The sequence below is a fragment of the Chiloscyllium plagiosum genome, unplaced genomic scaffold (assembly GCF_037043375.1).
Source record: "Chiloscyllium plagiosum isolate Xiang-an unplaced genomic scaffold, Cpla_swu_hap1 HiC_scaffold_30, whole genome shotgun sequence".
Lineage (NCBI taxonomy): Eukaryota > Metazoa > Chordata > Chondrichthyes > Orectolobiformes > Hemiscylliidae > Chiloscyllium > Chiloscyllium plagiosum.
In genome coordinates, this window is record NW_028270168.1 from 9,083,237 (window position 1) to 9,102,309 (window position 19,073).

Consider the following 19,073-nt stretch of genomic DNA (forward strand, 5'->3'; position numbering starts at 1 on the left):
TCCAACTCCCCATATTCCCTGATTCCCTCAGACTGAAAAGCTGACTATCCTAGTTTTAAATGTGTTCAATGTTGGAGCATCCACAAATTCTGGGGTAAAAAGTTCCAAAGAGTCACAAGGTTTATGTAAAGAGAGTTTCCCTCATCTCGCTCCTGAGTGATGGGTTCCTCCTGCTAGGACAACGCTCCTGTATTCTAGATTCTCCAAAATGAATCTTTCTGGAATAATCAGTAACAAGCGCACATTTAGGAATGATCTTACTCAAAGAAAAATACCTGTGCAAAATGCAACCTTATTTACTTAACCTGCATGACTCCTGTGTCTACATTTAGGAATGAATGCTGTGTGGATTTCAACCAATCTTAAATTTGAAAGTTTAGCACTGTGTAAATATAGACACTTTTATAGCAGTCAATGATTGAAGACAGGGCAGGATTTATAGTAATCATTCTAACTTAAAGTAATCAGAGTCTAGTTTACATTCAATTTCAACAATCCATGAACTTTTGTAAAACAGAACTCTTGGTGAAACCACAGCAGAGTCTCCCAATGGAAATTAGATTATTTCTTCCAAATGAACAGCAGTGACTGGGGGATATTGACAAGGTTTGTGTGTGTAAAATCAACCCTAGTCCTTTAGTGTTGTGGAGTCCTAGTATAATGGGACAGAGACATTGTCCAATCATTTCCCCTTCAGGGACAAAGTGAGGACAGCAGATTCTGCAGAGTCAAGAGTCGATAAAAGTAGTGCTGGGAAAGCACAGCAGGTCAGGCAGCACCCGAGGAGCAGGGGAGTCAATGTTTTGGGCATAAGCCCTTCATCAGGAATGTGGATTGGGCAAGGGGGTCAGAGGGAAATAACAGGGTGGGGATGGGGCTTGGGGGGGAAGGTAGCTTGGAAACTGATAGGTGGATGCAGATGGGGCGTAATTGTGTTAGGTCAGTGGGGAGGGTGAAGCAGGTAGGTGAGAAGGAAGGTGGATAGGTAGATCAGGTCAAGACGGCGGTGCCGAGTTGAAGGGTTGAATCTGGGATGAGGTGGGGGGGAGAGGAGATTGGGAAACAACCATATTGCATCAACATCAACTTCACCAATTTCCAAATCACCCCTCCCTCCACTTCAATACACTTCCAGCCCTCCAACTCGGCACCACCCTCTTGAACTGTCTTACCTGTCCATCTTCCTTCCCACCCATCCACACCATCCTCCGCTCCGACCTATCACCATCACCACCCTATCTCCATCTACCTATCGCCTTCCTAGCCACCTTATTCCCAGCTCCACCCCCTATTTATTTCTCATTCCCCTTCCCCCTCCACATTCCTGATGAAGGGCTTATGTGTCGATTCTCCTGCTCCTCAGATGCTGCCTGTCCTGCTGTGCTTTTCCAGCGCCACACATTTCCATTTTGTCCTGGGTTCAGGCTTTCCTTGTTATTTAACTCCTCCTGTAATACAACAGCATCACCACCAGGGGCCACCAGAACCTGCTACACCAACAGGAAACTCAGGCATGTACCATTGGTGGATGGGCAGGGATTGGAAATGTCAGGAAATTAATCCATTTCAAACACACTATATCAACACTTTTTTTTATAAATAACATGGAAAGATTGTTACTGTCGAAGTGCTCACACACTGACATTGCAACCCAGATTTCTTGGACTAAAGCATTTTTACCTTTTCATGCAGTTGACCAGCCATGATTATATTGTTGTTACAGCAGGTATGAAGGGCCAAAAAGCCTATTGATCCTTTTTGGTAAAGTTTCTAGTTGTCACATCGGCAGGTGAAATTCCTCCTGTGAGTTATTTTAGTAAGAAAGAGTGGCATTAATCCAAACCTTTTAATTATTGTTGGGAATGATTATATACCACTTAGTGCACCCACACTCACCCTAGTGGTTAACAAGCTTTGTTACATTTTGTTTTGCAGGACAGAGACTTTGTCATGACCTTCAACACCTCACTGCATCGCTCATGGTGGATGCAGAATGGACCCGGCTGTGTGGCAACCCAAGTGACTTCTGCTGATCAGGCTCCTGAAGACCATCACGTTATCACAGTGTCAGGCTGTCTCCTTGACTACCAATACATTGAAGTCACCAGCAGTTCCTTACAGATCCTCCTTGCAGTTAAGTGTTTACCTTTGCTTTCCCTCGCAAAGAACATTGAGGCAAGAGATGTTTCCAGGCATGGCCACACCAATGCAGGGAGGTGATGGCCTAGTGGTATTATCGCTGCGCTATTAATCTAGATAACATCAGGGGACCTGGTTCAATTCCCACCCTGGTTGATGATGGAATTTTAATTCAAGAAATATCTGCAATTAATGATGACCATGAGTCATTTGTCAGAAAAACCTACCTGGTTCACTAATGCCATTTGGGGAAGAAAACTGCCATCTTTACCTGGTGTGGACTACATGTGACTCCAGACCCACTGCAATATGATTGACTCTTGAGAATAAATGCTGACCTTGCAAGTGATACCCTCATTCTGTGAATGAAAAAGCAAAGCAATCTTAGCTTTCTGTTTCTCAACTGAGAGGCGAAGGAGAAAGCCCAGGGATTATTGCACAGGAGACTAACAAGGTTATGGAGAGCAGGACAGACTGTATGACAAACTGGTGATTAGGCAAAGCCAACCTTAAGTTTTTGAAAGACTGACCGGCATCAGGAATTATCATATTTAAGAAGCAATAACAGAAATTGCTGGAAAAGCTCAGCAGGTTCGGCAGCATTGGTGGAGAGAAATCAGAGTTAACGTTTCGGGTGGAATAAAAGACGCTGCAGGACCTGCTGAGCTTTTCCAGCAAGTTCTGTTATTGCTTCTTAAATATGATAATTCCTGATGCCGGTCAGTCTTTCAGGTCCTGCAGCGTCTTTTATTCCACCCGAAACGTTAACTCTGATTTCTCTCCACCAATGCTGCCGAACCTGCTGAGCTTTTCCAGCAATTTCTGTATTTATTTCTGATTTACAGTATCTGCAGTTCTTCTGGTTTTCATCATATTTGAGATCTTGGGGAAGTGAGGGGAACAGGATTTAATGTGAGCAGCTTTGACAGGGTTGTCACAGGATCATACCAAAAAACCTGTATCTCATTCCCACTGAAAAAAAGGACAATTTATCTCCATTTCTGGCAGCAGAGCAGCATAGGTAGGGATAAAAATATAAGGATTTTGTAATCAGTCCTTCTAGCTGGGACTGTAGAGAAGGGAGAAACTAAAATATCTTGAATGTATGCATTTTAAAATGAACAATTGGAGCTATGAAGACCATTTTCGTTTTTAATGTAAAGGTCATCAGCTCAAGAAACCAACAGAACTTTAATCCACTTAAACATTAATCCTATAAGAAATAATTTGTGTTTAATTTAAACTTCAGTGCTTAACGGCCACAGGGATGAAATTATCTCTAATTTTGTGTGATGCGAGATTGTGGTAACAGTGCATTGTAATGCATTAAGCAGAGGAAGATTGAGGGGTGATCTGATAGAGGACAGTAAGATTATAAGGGTCACAGGCAAGGTGAGCAGAAAGCCGAGTTCCCCTTAATCAAAGGGTTAATAACATGGGGGTATGATTACAAAATGAAAGGCAAGAGGTTTAGAGGGGATTGGAGGGAAAGGTGGTGGAAATCCGGAATGGAATGCCTAGGAGGGGAGTGAGGTGGGATACCTCACAACCTTTAAAAACTATTTGGATGAACAACTTGAAATGTCGTAACATTTGGGCCAAGCGTGGGAAAGCAGGGCTAGAATAGATTGTACTGTAGTTTTGGTTGTACAGACTTGATGGGCCAAAGTGCCTGTTCTGTACTGGACGACTCTATGATGCTAGCTGCTAACAACTCACTTTGTGGTTTGAACGACTGGTTATAAAGGCTTAAAACTTTCTCAAATTGATCCACAAATTTTAGGAACAAGTTAAACTAATGACTAGCATTAGGTTGTCAATTAGATGCAGAGTATCATTGATCATCTATATATAATATAGATCATCTATGTATATAGATGATCTATATTATATATATAAATGTGTGTATAAATTATATATGTATAAAAATGAAAAGCATTTATGCTATGAATCAACTTGTTTGATGTGGTAGGTACTTGACATATGTGAAAGTTTACTTACAAGTTTGAAATCAGAAGAGGAAACATATTTCACAAAGTTACCAAGGATTGAAATTACGCAATGGTGATATAGACATCAATCAATACACCAAGCCCACAACGCAAAGGAAAATCTGACATTTTGAGGACCAACATTTATTGTCCATCCCTAATTCCCCTTAAAGTGATTGACTTGCTAGGACATTTCTGAGGACTTTAAGAGTGAACCACATACCTGTGGGTCTGGAGTCACGTATTGGCCAAACCAACTAAAGACAATGGATTTCCTTCCTAAAAGAAGATGAATGTATCAGATGTGTCTGTTTACATAACTGTGTGGTAGTTCTATGATTATTATTAATGAATCCAGGATTTTATTTCAGATTTATTAATTGCATTTACATTCCCCCCAGCTGCTGTGGTGAGAACTGGATGCCAATCTCAAGAGCATCCCTGTTTCTGGATTATAAATCAAGTAACATTAGCACTATGCTATTGTTCACAATAGTGTGAATTTAAACAGTCAATCTGTTCATTTTTATACAAATATTTGAGCATATATTATGATTTAAGAACAATTACTCAGAAAATCTATTGCAATCTGTTACTAATTGAGCTTCTATTAACTAGTGAAAGTGTCGATACGCGATAATTTCTTTGACATTAGCAGAAGTTATGAGGAAGCTCCTGGATCCATGACACCATTTTCCACCTCTGTCTATCCACTGCCTCAGTACAAATATTGACCTTGAAAGAGAAGCCATGCCAATTAGAGTATAAGATGTGTGACCCAAATGGAAATGAAAAATGGAAAGGGCAATCTCTTTCTCTATCCGAGTACCAATTGTAAATAAAACGCTCAAACGGCAAGGGAATAAAACAAAAGTTTGATTTGCAATTTCACTTGCTCACCCTCTCAGGAACCTATGGAGTCTTAATGTGACCTTGTGTGTATCAATTTGCCACAGATTCCATTCCTATTTATATCTGATGGGAATACAGCTATAAGAGATCTTACAGGATAAGTTATTGTGCCTATTTTGAAACTGGAAGGGAATAAAGTTCTTGCGTAACAGTCAGGTCTTCAGTACAGGGGGGTCAGTACCTAGCAGACACGGATTTATAATAATTGGCCCAGAAAGGTCAAGGGGAGTTGTGAAGAATTTTCTTGTGCTGCTAGTTATTATGCTCTGAGACACAATACCTGAAATGGTGATGGAAGCAAATTGAAAGAAGGCTTTCAAATCAGAATCTGAGCTTTATTTTAAAGAAAGTGCAGACTTTTGGATAATCAAGAGATTAATTGAATAGTTCTTCCAGAGAGCTGACAGACATAATGGGCCTGATGGCCTTTTTCTGCATTATATGATTCCATGAGTGGGACAGAATAAAGGAAACATATCTCACTGTCCAACCTTTTGCCTTTATGTACCATTTAGAGATGTACAGAGTGACCCCCGTGTCACAAGGCTGGTCCCTTTCCTCAAAGTTATTGTGTCCTTGATTCTTTTCAGAGGGGTCATAAAACAGCCCAGGCTCCGAAACGGCTGAGTTGGTGCAGAGACAAATGGTTTATTGGGGCCCTTTTTGTTTAACCCTAAACAGGTGATACCTCAGGCCAAAGGCTTTCATGATTTTGAAATAACTTGTACAATGAAAGGGAATGGCCAGTCCTGGCAGCTGAGGGTTTTTTGGTTCAGCTGCAGCAGGGGATGTGTGAAGCAAGCTGCTGGACTTCTGTCTCTCTTTGCAAACTCTGAGCCTGGGTTTGATTTTACCTTCTGTGCTAAGGGGTGTGTGTGTGTTGGGACTATTGCACATATTTTTGGAACAGCGTTATTAAGTGGGGTTTGGATAGGATAAGTTATGTGGTATTCTGTTTTCTGTTCTTTGTGTTTCATTCCGTAATGTTATAAATAAATCCTGTTTGTTTAAAACTTGGCAGTCGACCCAACTAATCTACACCGGGAATATCCCCTCGGCACCCAGCTAAACAAACAGGTCTGGGCTACTTGCTTAAAAATGTTTTGAGGGGTCTGGCCTAGTCCATAACCTGTGTCTGCGGGTCTGGTTTCTGCTGTTTCAGTTATCCACAGTTTATGTACCATTGTTCTGCTGTTTCAGTTACCGTAGCCAGAACATAATATAGGGAATGTTCTGGAAACAGGGTCCAGGAGGCTGCCAGGAAGGTATGTTTCCCATTGAAACGAATGGGTTCACACCTATCCGCGGTCCCGGGCTTCCCCAGTCAGTCCTGGAGCACATCCCCCATGAGTATGGGGGGACAACTGTATTACAAACCCTTGTGGGTCACGTACAAATTACCATTAATTTCAGTTTATCTCCAGTTGTTGACATCAACAAATGTTGAGCTAATGATTTAGATTTAACTATGAGGTAACGGAAACAGACACAAGCTATTTCAAATGTTCCTGTCCCCAGAGAAGACCAGGTAACCAGGGCTGACACACAGGTTAGAGGACACAATCACTTGTATTCACAGCTGGAAAACTGATAAAAACTGGCCAAAACCTTCAAGAAATGTTAAACATCAGTAAAACAAAAATCCATAACATGTAAAAGCAAGTAGCTACACTAAAAATGCAAAGGGACCCAAAGAGGTACAAATGTGATTGGTCAAATGAGTTCCTTTCTGTATCATTCTATAAGGACAAAGTGAGGACTGCAGATGCTGGGGATTAGAGACGAGAGAGTGGTGCTGGAAAAGTACAGCAGGTCAGGCAGCATCCGAGGAGCAGGAAAATCAACATTTCAGGCAAGAATCCTTCATCAGAAATCTAATGAAGGGCTGTTGCCCGAAATGTCGATTCTCCTGCTCCTCAGATCCTGCCTGACCTGCTGTACTTTTCCAGCACCACACTCATTTTGTAAGGAGTTAATTTCTTCACTCTTAGTCTAAATTTTAAGTGTTAAAGTAATAAGTTTTTTTTGCACTGTCGAGTCCAGTGGCATTCATTTTTGGAAAATGGCCATTTTGGGAACTTGATTGGTGCAGCATCCAGTATTTCAGAATCTACTGAGGCAGGGGGTTTGGGGATAAGGAGAGAGGCTAGCTGTTCTCCATATTGACAAAGGGGAAATGAAAAGTGGTGTCTATAGCCTATGCGAGCAGGGTGAGGGACTCCTATTTGTGGTTTTCTGTTGTGTAAGACTGTGTAAAATCAGCCCTGAATAGACTAGTAGCCAGACAACTGGCAGTCAGAAGGTTATGTAGTACTGGTTGCCTAATTTCACTGTGACAGCCATAGTTTAGTCATTGTGTCTCACCTTAGAGTTGGAAGGTTGTGCCCTTTTGTCCCATACTGGAGACTTGAGAACAAAATCCAGGCAGATTGAGGGAGTGCTACTCTCCCAGCAGTGCTGTAATTTAAGAATCAAACATTAAACCCATGCCCTGTTTGCCTTGGATGGGTGTAAAACATCCTGCAGCATTTTTCAAAGTAAGTGGTTCTGCTTGGTTTCTTCACCAATAATTATCCCTTAGCCAACGTCGCTAAAATCGATTTAAATGCTCAATATCTTGTTGTGGTTTGTGGAAGTCTAGTGTGTGCCAGTTGTGCAAGACAGTTGGTTCACTCAATTGGCTGGACGGCTGGTTTGTGATGTAGTGAGATGCCAACAGTGTGGGTTCAGTGGGTGGCACGGTGGCACAGTGGTTAGCACTGCTGCCTCACAGCACCAGAGACCCGGGTTCAATTCCCACAGCAGCTAAGGTTACCATGAAGGATTCTCATTCCCAATCTTTGCCCCTCACCTAAGGCATTCTGATCCTCTGGTTAAGCCGCTGCCATCTTTCTGTCTAATTAGAGAGCAACTCAACAGTCCTGTAAGACTATGGTGACTTTACTTTTTACACCAGCAAACTTCTAAAATAGTACACCATTAATTACTTTAATGCAGTTGGAGAAATGTTGAGAGCATGTGCTGCATATATGAGGGTCTTGGCCTAATCAGCAGACTTTAAAAGTATCAACGTGCTCAGTTGCTCACAAAACTATTGGCCTGATTAAAGCACTTAGACTTGCAACAGCCTTTCATCCCAGAGGTCCCCTCCCTCATTGGCCTGCTCCCTCTCCTTTTTGATTGCTGCTTCCTTCGGTCCATTCCTGGTCACCTCCTCACAATCAGCTCGGACCAGCTGGACACTGACATCCCCCTTCATTGTTGAGCTGCATAAGGATGTTTAATATCCAATTTTCTCTTGGACCAAGGGATCACTCCCTTGGAAACCACTAATCCTGAGGACGCAATGGCAGAACATCTGAGGACATTTAGGTTCAGTACGATGTTAACCTCATTTGCCTACCACCCCACTGCATAACAGTCCAACCCGCTGGGCTGTCTTAAAAGATTCAGGAAGGACTATGGTGCTGTTTTGTTGAGTTTTTTTATTGATTTCTCATATCAAACTACAGGATACAAGTGGTGTGAATTGGATGTCAAAGCAACGCTAAGAATTTAATACTTCAATGACCGTTTTGTATAACTTCAGTTAAGGATGTTATTGAACTGGAAAGATGCGGAAGAAATTTACAAGGATGTTGCCAGGATTCAAGGGACTGAGTTATAAGGAGAGATTGGACAAAATAGGTCTTTTTTCTTTAGAGCTTAAGAGACTGAGAGGGGATCTCTTAGAAAAGTGTATGAGAGTGTGACATGATTTGGAGATGCCGGTGTTGGACTGGGGGATACAAAGTTAAAAATCACACAACACCAGGTTATAATCCAACAGGTTTAATTGGAAGCACAATAGCTTTCAGAGCGCCGCTCCTTCATCAGGTGATAGTGGAGGGCTCGATCGTAACACAGAATTTATAGCAAAAATTTACAGTGTGATGTAACTGAAATTATACATTGAAAAATACCTTGATTGTTTGTTGAGTCTTTCATCTGTTTGAATACTGTGATAGTTTCACTTCTTTCATGTGTAAATCACAAAACCCTTTTTTAAAAAAAGTTGCATTCTCAGGTTAGCTGTAACAATGAGTATTAGCTAGACAATATGTTGAAGGTGTTAGCCCTCTGTGTTCTCTGTCTATGCCATTATGTTTAGATTTATTCTAATCTGAGACTCTGAGCTCAAAAACTGCATGAATTCATGTAAAACTCTGTTATCTCACTTTTCAGATTAGAATAAATCTAAACATAATGGCATAGGCAGAGAGCACAGGGGGCTAACACCTTCAACATATTGTTTAGCTAACACTCATTGTTACAGCTAACCTGAGAACGCAACTTTTAAAAAAAAGGTTTATGTGATCTACACATGAAAGAAGTGAAACTATCATGGTATTCGAACAGATGAAAGACTCAACAGACAATCAAGGTATTTTTCAATGTATAATTTCAGTTACATCACACTGTAAATTTTTGCTATAAATTCTGTGCCTTAGAATTGAGCCCTCCACTACCACCTGATGAAGGAGCGACGCTCCGAAAGCTAGTGTGCTTCCAATTAAACCTGTTGGACTATAACCTGGTGTTGTGTGATTCTTAACTTTGAGATCATGACAGACATGGATATGGTGAATGCCACTCAGTTTTTTTTCCCAGGATTGGGGAATTGAGGACTAGAGGGCATCAGTTTAAGGTTAGAGGGGAAAAAATAAAAGGGAACCTGAGGGACAACTTTTTTTACACAGAAGGTGGTATGTATATGGAATGAGCTGCCAGCGGAAGGTGTTGAGGTGAGTACATTAACAACATTTCAAAGGCATTTGGACAAATACATGGATAGGAAAGGATCTTTTCCAGTGCCACTCTAATCCAGAATCTGGTTTCCAGCATCTGCAGTCATTGTTTTTCCCTTACAAGGATATGGGCCTAGTACAGTGAAATGGGGTTAGTGTGGATGGACGTTTTGGTTGGCATGGACCAGTTTGGGCTGAAGGGCCTGTTTCCGTGCTGTAGGACTCTATGACTCTTTGTTGCCTTGTACCTACTCAGATCTAAGAACTCAGTGATGCCAACAGTGCCAAGTATCTTTTGTCAGAAAAGCATCAACAGAATTGGACAAGCAATCAGGATGGAGGAGTGAGAAAAGCATAAAAGCAGACCATAATTGTCATTTTGTTTTGTTTAAAAGCAGCATAAATTTCACTGAAAGGAAAATTGGCTGTTGTTCCTGACGGCTGCAGTCAGAATGCTTCAACTAAGAATTAGGTTGTGAATTCATCAAACTGTATCATAAACGGTGAAAAGTTCAATAGAGGGGAAATAGCAGCTCTGTGAAATCATTATTCATATGGGAATAAATCATCCTCTCTGAAAATGGAACTTATTTAGATGCATCTATAATTGAGATTTATATACCATACATACTCATGTCCAAGTTGAATTTTCTAGACTATTTTTAAAGTTAAATTTATGGGGTTGACTATTACATGGATACTACTTTTGAGGGGCTGAAATTCATGCAGACCAAATTATGGTAATTCCATAAACGCTACAGGGGAATTGAGTTCAGCTTGGCTGCACACAAAGAGACTCTGACCTGATGTGTCCGAAACTTTTGTGGCAAATTCTTCTATTTCCCTCTATTTTCTCTTGTCCACCATTGTTTGTTTTTCAAACTAACATTTTAAGCTTTTGTTTCTGTAAGTAAAATAGTTCAGACATTTAACTCTCATATAGTCTCACCGATCATTGTAGATGTGAGAAATCGTCAACAGCTACTTGGTAATTGTAGCGAACTAAATGCATATAGGTCAATCTTATATAGGAAATGATGGTGCGATCAACTTTGTATCACACTAATTATGGCACCCGTTCGATAATGAACTTAAGAAATCTATAGCCTAATGTTGGTGTGAATTATACATCAAAACACATAATAGCATGAAAAACAAAATCATTCCTTCATTGTAACATTTATGTACAGGCATGAGTTGCCAGAATTGGACTGGGATGGACAAAGTTAAAAATTACACAACAGCAGGTTATAGTCCAACAGCTTTATTTGGAAGCACTAGCTTTCAGAGCTCACTACCTGATGAAGGAGCAGCACTCCAAAAGCTTGTACTTCCAAATAAACCTGTTGGACCCCAACCTGGTGTTGTGTGATTTTTAACTTTATGTCCAGGTTAAAACCTTGACTCACAAATGATCACGAAGAACTAGGGTAGACTTTTATATGAGATATATGGAAAGTTCCAGACTTTTTGGCAAAAAATAGGGGTCAATGTTAACATGAGATCGATTTTTACTCAAGTATATACAGTTCTCCTATTTCACAATGTCTATCCCTCTCTCCCCTCTTGCCCCCTCCGCCTCCCCAACTCTCCCCTTTCGTTCCTTGCTGAAAATACAGGCTCATGCTGGGTTTGTAGGTCTTAGTCTTGCAGCTGTCTCCCAGGATAGTTCCAGCATTAGTTGACTCCTTTGTTTGTCACCCTGTGTTAGTTGCAAACTTGCCTCTGGCTCACAAGTGGTGGTGTTGTCACTAGACGAGTAATCTAGAGCTGAAAAGTGTGGCGCTGGAAAAGCACAGCAGCTCAGGGAGCAACCAAGGAGCAAGAGAGTCAACATTTTGGGCATAAGCCCTTCATCAGGATCCGAGTAATCCAGAGCCCCAAACTACTGTCTGGGGACATGGTTCAAATCCCACCATGATAGACAATCAGGTTTGAACTTAATTAGAAAATCTAGGATCAAAAATCCATTTGAATAGTGACCAGCACTGTGGTTAAAAACCCATCTGGTTCATTATTGTCTTTTAAGGAAGGAAATCTGTCATCCTCATGTGGCCTGGCATTTTTGTAGCTCCAGACCCACAGCAATGTGGTTTACACTGAACTGCTTTGTGAGCAATAGATGTTGACCAAGCCAGTAATGTCCACAATCCCATGAATTGGTGAAACAAGTCATAAAGGTTTGGTCTCTCCATATGCTAAAGGAAATAGTTACCTTAGAGAGTCCCATACAGGTTCACTTGACTATATTGACTGGGATGAGGGATTTTTCTAGGGAGAGGGATTGACTTGAATACTTCTTCAAGCTTAGAAGATGAGAGGTCATCTCTTGAAAACATGGAAATTTCTTAAGGGGCCTGACAAGGTGGATGCTGGGAGGATGATTCATCAGGCTAGGGAGTCTAAACTCTGGGACCCCAGCCTGTGAATCAAAGTTCTGGTGTTAAGGACTGTGAAATGAAAAATTATATTCACTCAAAGGGTTATGAATCTTTAGAATTTCAATGCTACAGAGTTGTGATTGCTTAGTCATTCAACTTATTCAGTATCGAGATCGATGGATTTGTGGTGGCTCAAAGAGTTAAAGAAAATGGACAAAGGGCAGGAAAGGGGAGATCCAGTCAAAGATCTACAATGATCTCCTCACCACCTTCTCAAGAGCAACTAAGGACATGCAATAAAGTACTGGCCAGCCAGTGATGCTCACGTCCCAGGATTGGATGAAAAAAATTGTTTGAAGGGTGAAGAAAGCTTGAGAGACCAAAAGGTCTACTTCCAGGTTTATTTCAGGCTTAGTTTAATAATCAGGGATCACCCATTTCAAATGGAACTGAGAAGGAGTTTAGTTTTTGGCTCTCACCAATGAGACGTGGTGGCTGAGTGGTTGCAACTATTCAACGCTGGGTTAGATACATTTTTCTTCAGCAACTAAATCAAGGGTTATGCTATTAGAACTAGAATAAATGAGTTTTGACTCTAGTTCGCTTAATCAACGTGTCTATTTTTGATCTCCAACCACAGCTTCTCTATCAGATCCAGCTGACAGTGTCTTACTGATGCAGGCTATTCACTCCCTTTCCTCATTTAGACTGACACAACAAACATCAACTGACTCATCTCCTTACTCAATCGTTTCCATCTGACTTATTTAATAATTTCAAAAGATTTTAGAAAGCCCTAGATTGGCAGTGGGGAAAGATTCTAATCATCGGTACCCACTCTTGGGTGATCCCTTGGCTCTTTCGTATTTAACTGAATATTGTTATCATGTCCACTTCCATCAGTCCAGGATGGTTTTTTCTTCTCTCAATGCATTCATTAAATAAGGATATCACTGGCAAGGTAGCATTTATTGCCCATCCCTAATTGTCCAGAGGCCAGTTAAGAGACAGCCACATTGCTGTGAGTCTGGAGTCACATGTAGGCCAGACTGGGTAAGGATGGCAGTTTCCTTCCCTGAAGGAGATTAGTGAACTAGGTGGGTTTTTCCGACAATCGACAATGGATTCATGGTAATCATCAGATTCTTAATTCCAGATATTTGTTGAATTCAAATTCCACCATCTCATGCTTTCAGAAAAATAACTAAAGAGTGGAATGTTGTTTCAAGATGTAATTCCATGTGCCTGCGATAAGCATCATAGGTCATTTCAATAGAATTGCTGTTAAGAGTTCCATTGATCTCATAGAGTCATAGTGTTTGACAGCATGGAAAGAGGCCCTTCTGCCCATTGTGCTTGTGGCAGCCACCAAGTGCCTATCTACTCCAGGCCCATTTTCCAGCACTTGACCTATAAGCTTACATTCTGGATCAGTGGTGCTGGAAGAGCACAGAAATTCAGGCAGCATCCGACGAGCAGCAAAATCGACATTTCGGGCAAAAGCCCTTCATCAGGAATAAAGGCAGAGAGCCTGAAGCGTGGAGAGATAAGCTAGAGGAGGGTGGGGGTGGGGAGAAAGTAGCATAGAGTACAATAGGTGAGTGGGGGAGGAGATGAAGGTGATAGGTCAGGGAGGAGAGGGTGGAGTGGATAGGTGGAAAAGGAGCTAGGCAGGTCGGACAAGTCCGGACAGGTCAAGGGGACAGTGCGGCCTGGAAGTTTGAAACTAGGATGAGGTGGGGGAAGGGGAAATGAGGAAGCTGTTGAAGTCCACATTGATGCCCTGGGGTTGAAGTATTCCGAGGCAGAAGATGAGGCGTTCTTCCTCCAGGCGTCTGGTGGTGAGAGAGCGGCGGTGAAGGAGGCCCAGGACCTCCATGTCCTCGGCAGAGTGGGAGGGGGAGTTGAAATGTTGGGCCACGGGGCGGTTTGGTTGAATGGTGCGAGTGTCTCATAGATGTTCCCTAAAGCGCTCTGCTAGGAGGTGCCCAGTCTCCCCAATATAGAGGAGACCGCATCGGGAGCAACGGATACAATAAATGATATTAGTGAATGTGCAGGTAAAACTTTGATGGATGTGGAAGGCTCCTTTAGGGCCTTGGATAGAGGCGAGGGAGGAGGTCTGGGCACAGGTTTTACAGTTCCTGCGGTGGCAGGGGAAAGTGCCAGGATGAGAGGGTAGGTCGTAGGGGGGCGTGGACCTGACCAGGTAGTCACAGAGGGAACGTTCTTTGCGGAAGGCGGAAAGGGGTGGGGAGGGAAATATATCCCTGGTGGTGGGGTCTTTTTGGAGGTGGTGGAAATGTCGGTGGATGATTTGGTTTATGCGAAGGTTGGTAGGGTGGAAGGTGAGCACCAGGGGCGTTCTGGATTTGGTTTATGCAGAGGTTTGTAGGGTGGAAGGTTACCTATAAGCTTACATGCTATGGCACCTCCAAATGATCATCTAAGTACTTCTTAGATGTTCTGACAACTTCTGCCTCTACCACCCTTTCAGACAGTGAGTTCTAGCTACCAGTAAGCCTGTAAGGGAAAGAATTCTTCCTTAAATCCCCTCTAAAACTCTTGCCCATTACTTTAACGCTACGCCCCCTGAAAGGTTTCTTTGTCTTCACCCTGCCAATGACCTTCATAGTTTTGTACACCTCAATCAGGCCACACCACAGCTTTCTCTAATCCAAGAAAATAAAACACTCTGTTTAGTCTGTTTGAGGGTGGTGAGTATTGACCTGGGCAGTTAGGAGGTCACACATGCACATGGGCTGGGTCCCTGACCCATAGCAGAAAACTCTTCCCTTTCGGGATTATCATGAGCTGGGCATGCACATTCATTGTGTATATAAATGTTCAGTTATAGATTAATGATTGTTCAACTGCATAAGAACCAAGCAGGTATGAGTTTAAATCTCACTATGTCAAGTTTAAATAACCTGATCATTTTTGACAATGAATATATAAAAATTTCACTGGATGACGAACACACCTTTGGAAGAAGGCAGTGATGTTGTGATAATATCACTGGTCTGGTAATCCACAAGCCTAGGCTAATGTTCGAGAGAAATGGATTCAAATCCAACCATGACGGATGGTGAAACTTGAATTCATCAATAAACTCGCCCAATAGTGGCCTTGTGACCACTATAGGTTGTTGTAAGAATCCATCTGATTCGCTAATGTTCTTCAGGGAAGACAATCTGCCATCCTTACCTGTTCTGGCCTACATGTGACTCCAGAACAACAATGTGACTGACTTTTAACACACCTCTGTGTAATGCCTAAACAGTGACGCCCTTATTCCATGAATGGAAATATCTGTCACTCCTATATGATACAGCTTGCATTGACTAGCCCTTGCTAAATGGTTTATTATTAAATCACCCAGGTAGAGCAATGGGTATGTAACTGATCTAACAATCTAAAGGACTGAAAGCTGCTTTCTCCATGGCAATGTCTCCATCAATTAGAGTGCACTTGCAAACCAATCAGTACCCTTTTCTCCTGTGGTATAGAGTGTTGTGATTCTTCGAAATTTTGCATTCTTGTGTTTGTCCTGTTGAGTGCAAGTCAAAAGTCTTCAGCAACATGTCCCTGTTTAGTGAGATCTAACATTGCAAGAATTTTTTTTATTGTTGTAACATTAATTGCTCTTTCAACTATGAGCTGTCAATAAATGCTTCTTTGTCAGTGGCATACAGATGTAAACTGCATCATACGCGAAGCAAAGTTGAAAAGGTAAATACAATGTCTTTATGATTTTGCTGATTTGGGGTTAAAACTGTGTCTATTATATGGAAACAGACAAGCATCTTTACTTGATAATGAAGCCACATATATAGGATTTCCATTTGCCTGATAAGAGTGTTTACTCTCTTCTGTTAGAAACCAATCCCAGTGATGTAGTGAATCTGATCTAGGTACAATTTGACTGAACTAAGTGTGAATGTTAATGCTAGGGTTTAACATACTAAAGTCAAGCAACCAATCAGTACAGACACCAGTGGGCGTTCTCCCAAATGGTCAGTCAAAGGCATCTCCATTAGGGCATTGGTTTTCAGGGATTTGCAGGAGGTGTTTAATCTGAAGAAGATGGTTCAAAGCGAAAGCTTACCATTCACTGAACATCACCACTTTCTGCTTTGGATAGCCGGTCTGTAACCTTGGCTGATTTGACCATGTCTCCCCTCCTGACTGAGCAGTGGAGGGCCAAGCAACATTCCAAATGTTGGAATTATGTTGTTTACAAATGCATAGATTTCATGCTGAAAGTGTGTGTTTGTGTGTGTATGAATTTTTTGTGCATGTAGAACCAATCCTGGGAAACCCTGGCACCATCCCATTTATCCAACACATTGTACATTAAAGTAGAATTCAATGGTGTGTTTTATTCATGTACTGAATGTGGGCACCTTTTCCTGTTGCCCATTCCTAAGTGCCCTCATGAAGGTGATGTTGAGTGACTTTGTGACAGGCCTCACAATTATGCCCCTCAGAAGTGGGAAACACAGGCCTGACACAAGTTATGGATTATCCCCTTCAATAACCGACTGTGCTCTTTCCTGGCTTTCCCCAATGCTGTCCTATAGGACTGGTACCACGGAATGAAACAGAAATCTTCCTCAGAACCAGCAACTGTCAAACAGGGGTCAGCTGCTAAGACTGCTCTGTCACTTGCCTGCAAATATCAAGCTTTAAGTTCCTTGCCCTTTATTTCTGTCTATCTCTGCTTAGTTTTTTGCCACTCCAATCTTGGTATGGGCAGCACGGTGGCTCAGTATTTAGCATTGCTGCCTTACAGTATCAGGGACCCGGTTCGATTCCAGTCTTGGATGACTGTCTATGTGGAGTTTGCACATTCCCCCCGTGTCTGCATGGGTTTCCTCCAGGCGCTCCGGTTTCCTCCCACAGTCCAACGATATGCAAGTTAGGGTGGATTGGCCATGCTCAATTGCCCATATTGTCCATGGGCGTGCAGGCAAGGTGGACCAGCCATGACAAATGTAGGTTAGGGGGATGGGTCTGGGTGGAATGCTGTTTGGAGGGTCTTTGTGTACTGAATGGCCTCTTTCTATACTGTAGAGATTCTATTAAAAAGGCAGATGTGCAGTTGAGATATTTTCACCATCTTACAACAAATGGTCACCCATTGTGATATTAGTTGTCTCTGCAGCTCCACGTCAGGTTTTCAGGCAATTTTCTGCTTCTGTTGCTCTTTTTCCTGAAGCAATCTGAGAGAGAGAACAGGGGAAATTTGAAAGGAACAGCATAATAACTTTGATTCCAGTCAGTTTAGAACCTGCCAGTTTCCAGTCTAAACTTCACCAAAGCCAGAAGTTGTTGGCCTTGATGTCAGAAATTGCTGAAAATGAATACTGACCACGGCCGAAGAGGGCAGTCTGCAACAACTACAACTCTCCAAAAAAGAGTCAAAAAGTTCACGAGTAAGAAAAGGAAAGATTTATAATTAGTTTGAAATCCATGACCTTCTGAGTTATTGTTGTCAGCAGTGAGTTTGATATCTCAAGCTGATTGTTAAAGACAACTGGTGGTCTCACACCATCATTGACTGTTCTCATGTGATGGAAAGCAGTCATTTTAAGACTTTGTCTTGTAATATATTTAAAGAATTATAATTAATGCTTGAAGCTGAATATCAGAGGATTTCTGAGTGTGTTAGATAAAAGGTGGTTAAAGCAAGGGATTTTCAAATAAAGGTCAAGCTATGTGTACACAAATGTGTGCGTATCCAAATGAGTGTGTACAAATGGGTGCATGTACAAATGTGTGTGTTAAAAATGAGAGTGTGTGAGCAGTGCATGTGTGTAGCATATGTTAGCATATACATGTTACAAATGTGTGCATTGTAAAATTTCAAGCCGTGAGTGTGGTGCTGGGAAGACACAGTGGGTCAGGCAGCATCCGAGAAGCAGGAGAATTGATGTTTCAGGCATAAGCCCTTCATCAGGAATGCTCATTCATGATGAAGGGCTTATGCCCGTAACATCGATTCTCCTGCTCCTCAGATGCTGCCTGACCCGTTGTGTCTTTCCAGCACCATGCTCTCAACTCTAATCTCCAGCATCTGCAGTCCTCACTTACTCTATGCAAAATTGCATGTGTATGTACAAATGAATATTTGCATACATTTTAGATTAGATTTCTTACAGTATGGAAACAGGCCCTTCGGCCTAACAAGTCCACGCCAACCCTCTGAAGAGTAACCCACCCAGACCCATTCCCTCTGACTAATGCACCTAACACTATGGGCAATTTAGCATGGCCAATTCACCTAACCTGCACATTTTTGGATTGTGGGAGGAAACTGGAGCACCCGGAGGAAACCCACGCAGACACAGGGAGAATGTGCAAACTCCACACAGACAGTCGCCCAAGGGGGAATTGAACCCAGGTCCCTGGTGCTGTAAGGCAGCAGTGCTAACCACTGTGCCACCGTGCCTTCCCAAATATATGAACAAGTACTTATACGTTTGCATAAATGATTGCATGTAAAAAATGAGTGTGGGTGTAAATGTGTGCACACGTGTTTGTACAAATGTGGGTGTGCCTATATGCACATGTTATCATCCCTTCTTTCTGAGGGTCCTTTATTCAACGATCAATCCACCTTCACCCAAAATGTGCTCAGCTTTTTCCATTGCGTTAGTAATTTTACCATTTCAATTGCACTTCCTTTCATTTGTTCACTGAAGTAAACTTCTTGGGTTTTATACTTGTAAAGGCTTTGAATATCAAAGAAACAGTGGCAAATTTCCATAAAACTCTGCTTTAGCTGTCAGTTACACTGGTTATGGAGATAGTGACTGGAATGATACCGAGAATAAAAATCTCTAAGTAAGAAGAGATAT

General features: G+C 41.9%; 1 protein-coding gene across 3 annotated transcripts in view; it reads left to right on the forward strand.

Moving 5' to 3' along the window:
• The window catches only part of LOC122563496 (sodium/potassium-transporting ATPase subunit beta-1-interacting protein 1), a 591,744-nt gene that overhangs the window by 508,817 nt on the left and 63,854 nt on the right, over positions 1–19,073 (forward strand). For all 3 annotated transcript variants that reach the window (XM_087976711.1, XM_043717291.2, XM_043717290.2), the window contains one exon: positions 1,936–2,133. In XM_087976711.1, coding sequence (XP_087832837.1) covers positions 1,936–2,133 — 198 coding nt within the window. The remainder of the gene's footprint in view (positions 1–1,935; positions 2,134–19,073) is intronic.